General features: G+C 41.2%; 1 protein-coding gene across 1 annotated transcript in view; it reads left to right on the top strand.

Annotated features, from left to right (window-relative positions):
* Positions 1–10674, top strand: part of LOC107567483 (reelin) — a 147227-nt gene that overhangs the window by 20700 nt on the left and 115853 nt on the right. The window contains exon 2 of the mRNA XM_016253178.1: positions 9374–9481. Within this exon, the coding sequence (XP_016108664.1) occupies positions 9374–9481 (108 nt within the window). The remainder of the gene's footprint in view (positions 1–9373; positions 9482–10674) is intronic.

The following is a 10674-nucleotide window of genomic DNA, read 5'->3' as shown; positions in this document are numbered from 1 at the left end:
GTGAGTGTGCGCGTGCGTGTGTGAGTGTGCGTGTGCGTGTGTGTGTGTGTGTGTGTGTGTGTGTGTGTGTGTGTGTGTGTGAGAGAGAGAGAGAGAGAAAACGTGTGTGCTTGCGTGGTTTGTTTGTATATGAGGTTCCATGTAAATAAAGGCGAACTAATCATATGCCATCCAATGATGTGTATGATGAAGCTGATGTGGCAAAAGTTTAAATTATGACAATATTGAAATTATGCATGGTTCAAAATCAAAATAGTTTCCATTCATTCTTCTGAGCCTGTTTTATTGAGCTTACTCATAAATGTTAATGAATGCATTAAGTATCTAGCATGTAGATTAATCATGCATAGTTAAAGTTGAATTTGCTTTTCAGTGGTTCTTTATTAGTTCATTAAATTAGCTTTATTAGTTCATTCTCACTTAGGCTTTTTAAAAATTATTATTGTTACCAGCATTTCGGCTACAAGCCTTTGTCAAAGTACAATTTTTACAAAAAGGAGAACAATATAAAAACAGGAAATACTAACAGGTGCTTTCACTAATGACTTGTTCATGTTGAAGTGAATATTCATTCAGGATCATGTACCCTTATTATAAAGTGTGAGTAGTCTTATTTTCATTATATTTCAATATTTTAACAGCTGGGGCATCTGCATTTGGATTACGCATATTCTGAATGCATCTTAGATTTACAAAAATTGTAGTCAGAGTAAAATGTAGTCTCTAATAAAGTTTTTTTTTGTAAAAATAAATAAGTGAGGTTTGTCTTTAGGCTCAGGGGTTCCTCTGAACACAAACCCCTCTGATGAAGAGTTACTCAATGCTTGAAACTGAGTTCAGTGCAGTATTTGAAACATTCTGTGTAGAGACAGAACAATCAATCATACAGAGAATATTATTTCCATATACTGGAAGTTTTGGGGAACAGTGTTGGTGGATCTTACTTGCAAAACACTAAAAGAATGAATTTCTTCAATAGAGGAATGCACTCCAGTGTAACCGAGCTGTGGCTGATGTTTGCATACTCTGTGAATGAGTGGAATATAGATAATGTGCTAATGTGCAGCGTTGAGCTCATAAAAACTGCAGTTTGAAATATCAGACCTAAGAAGGGCCACGCCAAGAGCAAGGCAGGTGAAAGCGATGTACTATTCTCTTTTATCTCGTCTGTGCTTTTGTTTCACACACAGATCTTTTCTCTCACAGGAATCATGTTTTTCAGATGTGTGCACTGAAAATGTTCTATTGCACTTAAATTAAAACCGAATATTTCCCAAGGATCCTTTTGAAATTTCCTAATAGATTTAGCATTAGTTTGTGACAATGATGCATGTGTTATCAACCAGCTAATCAGCTGAAACATCTGGTTTACACCTGCTCTTAACATCTGTTTCAGACACTGAATAAACTAAAGTCCAAAATCGTCTCTAATTCAGCCACACTGGGCGATGGTCAAAGCCTTCATCTGTCAGTCAACTACTGAGCTAAAACACGGTTAATAAACATTGCCACACACACACAAAACAGCTGTGCTTTGTGCTGACTGAAGATAAAGAAAAACACGACACAAGCCCTGGATGAGTTTCTCTGTGTTTCACAATGAAATTCCCAATAGTTTCCTCAGCGTGTTTGGAGTGTGTTTATGGAACAGAGTTCTGGGTGTTTAGTGACTGTGAGAGTTTTATCTGTCCGTGAGGATTAGATGCAGCTCTGGAGAAGGAAATGTTCTGGCTTGTGTGGGTGTGTGTCAGGGGTCCAGAAGAGCCCAAATGACCTCATTTAGACATTTCCTGTTTTCTGTGAGGTTTATCGACAGGTGTAAGATTATCTATCAGTCTGTCTGTCTATCCATCTGTCTGTCGTCATTGCATTGCATGTTTTAACTGTAAACTGCTGCAGCGTTTGAGCACATGGAAGTGATTACAATCATCTTGCTGAGCGCAGGCATTCAAGCTCGTGCTGGCAGAGATCCCGAAACGAATAATCCTGAAAACTCTCATTTTTTCCCTCTCATAAATGCTTGTTAGTTTTGTAATGTTCGATCACGAGGAAAGAGAAAAGCAACACAGCAGTGCAAATGGATTGGGTGTTTTTTTTAAAAGAGGGGTTAGAGTAGATTTATTTGCATAACGCAACGCATTCTCTGCTTATCACGCTCCCAGAATCCCTTTCCCTCAGCGTCACTCTGTGGGAGCGTAAACACAGGGGAAATCTCACAGGGATGAAGCTTCAGTGACTGAAGACTGTCACTGACTCCAGTAGCTCTTCTCGCTATTTGAATACTGTCAGTGCATTTCATGAATAGATTTTTCGATTGCAGGAAACATTCCACAGAAAACAGTTCACCTTCAGTTCATGTGTTTAACTCCCCAGTGTGCATCTGTGCACTTTCACAAATCAATGGTAGCCGTTGGTCAGAATTGTTTGTTATTGACTTGACCTTTCAGCTTAGAAAATAAACCTCAGTGATGCTCTTGTGTCTGAATGTGAGCAAGTCCCTGCATCCGTGTTCAACATCCAGTTACAGGCTTTCCCAGGAGAGCGGGAGCTGCTGTAGCAGCACAGGGAGGCATTCATGCTTTTATAAAACTAAGTGGTTAAGATACAAGAGCATCAGTGATGTCAGGCACTGACCTGTTGACTGGAGCAGTACCCTAGAAAGGACATTTTGTACCTTATCCTCCCCGAAAAGGTTTGTGGTAAGGATACATGTTACTCTTCTAAAGTACTAATGTGCATCTTTTAGGGGTAAATATTGTACAGCGATGTCTCTTTAAAGCCCAAAACACACTGCACGATTTCCGGCTATCCCAGACGAAATATTGGCATCATGAAATGATCGTGGCGATTTCTGTGATCGTGGCTCCTAATCGGTGCTCCTGTGTCGTATAGTGAGAGAGGGTCAAAGACGGCCGTTGTCCACGGTCTTGCGACCAAAGATAGCCTGCGATACAGCATGATCATCGCACAGTGTGTTTGCTGCTACAATCCACGTTTACTGACCAACCAATAAAAATGCAACATGAAATCAACCTGACATGACGCTAAAACATAAAACTGCTTACCTCAAGCTCTTATGCCTTCCTCTTTCACGCTTCCACTTTTTTTCAGAACACATAAAAACTACAGCTGCTAAAGTATGATTCATCATGCTTTTTTTGTTTACCACTGGCGCATGCTGATGACGTTTATTCTTCTATATGAACATGCATCGTAGCGTACGAGTCAACAGGTGTCATCATCGTCATCATGCTTTTTTTGTTTACCACTGGCGCATGCTGATGACGTTTATTCTTCTATAGGAACATGCATCGTAGCGTACGAGTCAACAGGTGTCATCATCTTACAGTCTACACACATGTCAAGTTTATTAGATCCATGTCGCACAGTGTGACATGCAATGATCTTATAGGACTGTTAAAATTGTGCAGTGTGTTTTGGACTTTAGTCAGAGGTCTCCAACCCTGCTCCTGGAGAGCGACCCTCCTGCAGACTTCAGTTCCAGGGTTGGAGACGTACTTTCTCTTACAGGTAGACTATCCCTTTGAGCGGCCCTGAACTACCCAATGTGGACTATGAGCCATTAATGGTAAACATTACCATCTCAAAGGTTTTTAGTTGGGGTTCTGGTTTGGGTTTTGTGCAGGCCAGTTCTTCCCCACCAGACTCAGTAAACCACTTCTTTCTTGTGCACAAGGGTATTGACATGCTGGAAAAGAACCAGTTCCACAAAGCCTGAAGCACTTGTACTGTATGTGTAAGATTAAGAAATTACTGAAAAAACTAAACTAGAAGGGACTTTCCATCTACTTTTGGGCATGTAGTGTATCAAGAGTTGAAGAAATGGAAAACAACCCTACTGAAGAAAAAAAACAATAGACACCATCACAAAATTTGTATGGTTTTAGTGGTTACGTTGGGAATTGTATTGGTTTTAATGGAAACTGTAATGGACCCTGTGGGTCTCTACTGGTAATTGGTCGCCTTCTGTTGGTGGCTTGTTAAAACCACTAAATCCTAATGGAATATTTCCCAAAACACACTACAGAAAACCATTTTTAATGGTTTTAATGGTTAAAAGTTGATTGTTTGTAATGGTATTTGTATTGGAAACGATTAGAATTTCTGTGATGGTTTCTATTGTTTTTTTCACCAGGGAAGTTTGATTCCTGAATAAGTTGCTCTCCTATTATTGCAAGCCATTTGATAGCAAGCCTAACACTGGTCAGAGAGACAATAAATGGTCTCCAGCTCAGTGCAGTTATCTTGGGTCAAACGGTCTGGGGAAATGTTGTTATTGTAGTTCTCATTAGTGTCACATGTTCAAGAATCCTGCTCTGTTTCAAGAGCGATATTCACCAGATCGGAGGTTACACAATTTAAAACTGGTTTTCCATAAAAGCTGCTTGTTTTAAATGTTGTAAGCTTTCAACTTTCCTTATGGAATAACATGATCACCGCTGCCTTCTTGTGTTCGGAGCAAATGTGAAGGGAGGTTAGCATCTATTAAGAGGTTAGAAGCATCATTAAAGAAGCTGTTACTCAGGAAGCCGACCTGTTAATGTTTGTTAGAGCGATTGAGCGTGTTTGACAGCAACAAGCCCTCGCAACAGCAGATGGCGCGGCCAGCAGGGCAGAGAGGCGATACAGGGTTACGCAAGAGAATCATCACAGTTTGATAAGTGCTATCCAGCTGTCACTGACACACGTAAACTCATCACACATTCCACACCGATGCTGATTGATACTGCGCGGCGCGGCCCGGATCAGCAGCACTGGACCGGAGCGGCAGGAGATGGCTCTGAGACTGGCCCGGCCGGGGAAACAGATGGTCCGAGTCGCTGCTGGTGGCCTCTCCCCGCTTCCGGCTTCTCAAGGGCACACCAGGTTTCCAGTGGGATGTCAAATGCGGCTCAGAAGGCCACAGAGTAACGTTTCTGCCATATTGCATGTATCTTCTGACATACACGGAGGTGGAAGTGTGGCACTGTGGTTGTGAGGCTGAGACATAATTTTCCTAAATCTGCAGAGGGGTCACAGGTGTGACAGGCTGGAATGACACTTATGTTTATGATGGACAGAATCGGGAGTTCATACGGGCATTTCAGAATCACCAGCGGGAACTCTCTGGTTCCAGACTCTCATCTCCTCTGTGTCGCTGATCCTGCCCACTAGTCTGGTTCCTCACAAGGTTTCTCTGCTTAAACATCTTGTGGAGTTGTTTTTCTTCTTCTGTTCTTTAGCCTCCTTTGCCTTGCTCACTGGAGTAGCAATACAGTCAAACCAAAGATTATTCAGACACAAGATATAATTTTTTATTTATTTTTTACTAGTGGGTGCAGGACACTATAGTTCATTTATGTAAGTGAGGATAGCAAAATAAAGTAAACTGTGACGCATTATATCCAAACATTCTTCATACAGTGGACTACCAGTAAAATTTGGGATAAAAAATTATTCAGACACTTTGACCTGAGCATGTTTTGCTTAAGTGTTTTTTTCTTTAATTGCTAGTGTGATCTTTTTACACCACAGACTGAACAGAATTAAGCATTGCTTGGTAATTGTTTGACCTAAATTGGTATTATCTAATTGTGTACTTAAATTTAACAGCTGACAGTCTGATTCATTACATACCTTTCTACCAAAGTTATCTGACATTATCAAGATGAATTTGTTCGGACACAGTTTAATGAGTTCTTGGCATATTTCTAAACTATAGCGAGTAAACTGTGATAATGTGAGAAGTGTTGAAGGTGTCTGAATAATTTTTGGTTTGACTGTATATAAATGTTGTGCTCAACTAGGAGCGACTGTTGCAAACGCATTAAGGTTTGATATTCATTGCACACGCTGGCAGGCGTTGTTCCACTGCCATGCTGTTAACTAGGAGTGAGGTAATGCACAGCCCTGCCAACTGCTCTCGCTTCACTCTTCTGCTCCTGCGTCTGGCGTTCAGGGTGCCACCAGGTGCTGTTCAGATGACAGCACCACACATATAGAGCCATCCGTGTCTGAACCTGCTGAACCTCTTTCAGAAAACGATTTGAGAAGCATCACTCCTGCGCTTTGTCCCAACACGGCCCTTCCTCTTCTGTTTGGTAGTCTTCTACAACAGAAAGCAACCCCTTCTGTTAAAGCCAGCGAGTACAGGGATGCTTTCCAGGCCCGAGGTTTATCAATAGTTGAATAGGAGCGTGGCGGTGAGTGTTGGTAATGAGGCGTACTACATCGCACCATCTATATTGCATGATGGGCAGGACGGCACAGAGACAAAGAGAGAGCGGCTGGATGGACAAGACTAGACGTAAGTGATCAGTGTTGCGGCGACGTACCTGCCGCATCTCCATCTCCCAGCGGCACGTCGTCTCTCTTTCTGCTAAAGACAGTCAAATACTGCTCATCGGGAGAGTTTGAGTGTGTGCGGGTGTGGAGTGAATGTTAAGAGTTCTCATCAAAGCGCAGCTTTGTGCGCATGCAAACCCCCGCAGGTGAATACGTCTGTTTTTATGAGTTACTCTTACCAGGTTCTCCTATTTTCTCCTCCCTTCCCCCACTTCTGCTCCCCTTTCAGATGGATTTCTGAATTATTTACGTGTTTCATTTTCATCGATCACTCTTTTTTTTTTTCACGGGCCTCTCTAGACGTCCCTCCATCCCTGTTTTCTCCTTCCTCCACCGCGCTGTTTGTTGCTCATAATAACCTCTTGGCCCAATCGCTCGCGTTGCACTCCCACCCGCCTTCGAATGCTTCTCCTGCATGAAAAGCGCTGCGCTCTTGAGGGAGCGATGCTTTGAGCCCGAGGTGCCTCGTGTGAGGAGAGCGAACGCTTTTTGGGCTCTGGATTTGTCAAGGTGCATGTGCATTTTCTTGACGTTTAAAGGAATAGTTCACTCAAAAATAAAAATTTTGCCAATATTGTATTTGCATAAATCTTTGAAGCATTTTTAAACTCCAAAAAGAATAGAAATACTATTAAAGCACCTTAAATGCAGCCAGTACGACTATGTGTGCTATATTCACTGTCTTCTGAAACTGTACGACAACTTTGCATGAAGAAAATACCGAAATTGTCATGCACTGATAAAATGTTCACGATGTATTTCTCTCATTGATATCATGACTTAATGTGAATGAACTGCATATAAAGCGTTCACCCTGATCTGTACGTACTGAGTTGCACTTGTTTAGAAAGCGAGGTAGGGAATAATGCAGTTAAAAACAAGAAAAGGGAAAATGGAGAGAGAGAGAGAGAGGACTAGATATTACACTGACAGTAAGAGGATGAATTATTGAAGCTGGCATGGGGGGAGAGAGGCAGGAACGAGGAATATGTTTTTAATCCGGAGTGTATCCATGTCTAGACAAACTACACACACTCTTACACACACAGAGTGCTCACGCTTCTCCCTTGAGTACTCATAAAGAAAGAAATAGTGAGAGTCTCTAGTAATTTGTTTTTGTAAAATAATAATCAAACTAGAACTAATATTATTAGCAATGATGATTTTCTTTGACTATTTCATGATCTGTCTGTCTGGGATTTTATCAAACAGTTGGTTAAACCCGCAGCAGGCTTTCAGAGCGGATCTGCTGTTGGCTTGTGGTTTTGAACCACGTTTCTTGTCAGAAAAAAATGCTTGTCTCAACAATTACCAGTCTATTCATGAAGTACTCTGTCTTTTCACTAAACGTAGAGCTTTTACTGCACTTTTACAGCACATCTTCAACCGCACAAGCTCCGCTCCTCAACCTAAAGAAACTCCAGCATAACAGAACATTCAGCACAAACACGTCTGCTCTTTTGTCATGTTGCTGAAAAACACACATAATTAAAATAACACATAACCTCAACATTCACTCTCCCAAGCCAAGGATAAAAAACACTCTGCCCAGTTTCAGCAATGCTACATTGTAAATACAAAAGAAACAAAAGCATGCAATGAAACGAAGTTGTGAAAATGTTCAAGAATGGTGTTTCATTAGCTCTTTTTCATTTTAATTTTGACTAAGCAGCATTATTTTTTTTGTGTGTTTTTGAGTATGACTGCATGTGTCTTGGTTACGTTTGCTGTTGTTTGGTTTCTACAGACTCAGAATGTCAAGGTAGTCTGTTTTCCCCCTCTTCTGTCAATCTCACACTCTTTTAAGATGTATTTCCTCACAGTGTTTAGTGACATCTTCACCATGAGAAAATGTCTTTTTGACGTCTGCCGTCTGGTGAGGTGTCGCGTTCGCCTCCTGGACACACATCTGCTCTCTCTCAGCACTTCAGGAGGATTCTGGGTTATTTTCCATTCGGTGTCTCTGGACCACATCTGTGCCATCCTGTTGATTACTACAGACATTAATTTTGTCTCGTTCCTCAGTTTGTACAAATCAATGAGAAACACGCTTGGAGTAATGCATGCGTTTACTAGGGAAGCGTATGTGTGCTGGTAATTGAAATTGTAGTTAACTGAGTAGTGAGTGATGGACTTGAGGAACCAATGTAAAATCATATTCCATTTCCATTTCATGCTTTTTATGTGGATTTGCAGACCACTTGTAAACATTGTATCGCATTGACAGATTAATGAGCCGATCATGGTACGATTGAAGCGTTGCCTTCTCTCATGTGACATACACCTATTTTCTGTCACTTGCTCAATACTATAGGACCTCAGAGAGAGCACCATGAGCTCAGAGACGCATCCTCTTCCCAAACGTCATCTGCTGTTGTTGCCTGTTGGACTGTGTACTTTAGAACAAATTAATTTTGTAATTTTTGCTTGGTTTATTTATGTACTGTACGTTATTTACTCAGATCTTGATTTTTGTGAGAGAGGCACTGCTTCCTTGACCTAATGTGGGATTTTGTGATTTTTTCTCCAAAAGAAGAATAATGGTCAGATTCTGTGACTAATTAGCTCAGTGACCAGCCCAAATGATCGCACTGATGATTTGAGTCTCGTTCATTAGCAGCATCCAGTCCAAATGAATTACCGTTTGAATCAGTCCAAATAAGATCTAAATTTACTACTAACTTTGACCAGGGCTGCGTTTCCCAAAAGCATCGTAAGCTTAAGTACATTGTGGACCCATTGAAACCAATGGAGCTACGATCAACTTAGGCTTACGATGCTTCTGGGAAACACAGACCAGATTTCTTCCCATGCACCATGAGCATTTCCCCTCAAACCATAACAAAGTAGACCTTTAAGATGGAAAATCCATTTAACTGTTTTCTTACTTTGAGTACCAAAGCACTTTTCCAAAGGCCTCTCACAATTAACTTGTGGAGTATTTTTTGCTGGATTTTCCTCAGATGTCATCAATCAGTGAATTCTGACCCTCTGTCTCTCCTCTCTCTCTCTGTGTGTGTGTCTGCAGTGACGATCTCCACCAGTACTTACTTCGATGGGCTGCTGGTCACCGGACTCTACACCTCCACTTCTGTCCAGTCGTCTCCCATCCCTGCGTCTCCAGCCTTTGGCTTCGGTAAGTCTTGAATGAATCTAAAATTAGATTAAGAGAACAATCTAATTATGTCAACGAATACTCATCACCTGGTTTGAGTCTATGTGAGTATTCTGGGCAGACATTACAGGGTCTGGAGGAGAGTGAATGTACTGCACATCATGTGTCAGATAAGAGCAGAACTGAAGCACTGGAGCATTGCTTGAGGCTTGTTTAATGATTCTGAGAAGCACTGATATTCTCCTCTATGTGTATGGTGTGAGAGCTTGTGTAATGTGCACATCGTTGGCTTTTATATTCTTAAAAGTGGGTCTGAAAGAGGTTGGAGCAGGTACAGAATATCCAGATACATGCACATAATCCAGACCGTATGGTGAAGTCTAGAAATCAAACGGATATTGAGGATGTATTATTCAACATGGAATATTACTGATGATGCAGTTCCACGGTACATCTTTGAAGAACATTTGTATACTTGTTGAAGAGCTGCAGGATTTTGTTAGGGGCTGATTATTATTTACAGTGAGAGAATTAATGAAAATAGTAAAGACCTTGCTCTTTCTCATTTATCAGAAATAAGTGTTGTTGACTTTTACTTCCTTTTATTTACACTGAGCATTTTATAACAAAAACTGTTCCAAATCTCTTTTAGTGAGAACAGCGCATTAATACACTCAACATTCAATACGTGAGTTTTGAAGCTGCTTATGATATTACGACATGAACTCATGAATATTAATTAGGTGACGTTGTTAGGCAACCTTCCTGGAACATCCGCCTACGTAATCTATTAATATTCATAGACCAAGCATTAAGCGTAGTTGGTGACTATCCAGGTGACTAGCGTCCACTTACCAGCGTCTGGCTTTCAGAAGATCAGTTAGCTCCATTAAATAAATTGAATGGCATTTTATGCCAAGTTTAATTAATCTCAGAAGGGAATGTGTTAATTTAGCTCAGCACTGATGTTTCTATAACGTTCTAATGAATCCTCGGCAGTTCCATTACGGTCCCGCTTGGGAAAACTGGCTCTCTGTTGAGGTCGTCTCTGTGCCCTCTACAGATTCAATGAGTTACAATTAAACACAGCTTAGAAGTCATGCTGAGAGATGATGCCAGTGCAGATACTGTATCAGAGGCAGACACTCACACACACACACACACACACACACACACACTCACACGCACACACACACACACACACACACACACAC

This window comes from Sinocyclocheilus grahami, unplaced genomic scaffold (genome assembly GCF_001515645.1).
Source record: "Sinocyclocheilus grahami isolate Dianchi unplaced genomic scaffold, SAMN03320097.WGS_v1.1 scaffold1163.1, whole genome shotgun sequence".
NCBI classification, from domain to species: domain Eukaryota; kingdom Metazoa; phylum Chordata; class Actinopteri; order Cypriniformes; family Cyprinidae; genus Sinocyclocheilus; species Sinocyclocheilus grahami.
Note: the sequence above shows the minus strand (reverse complement) of the source record. Positions and strands in the feature narration are given on the sequence as shown.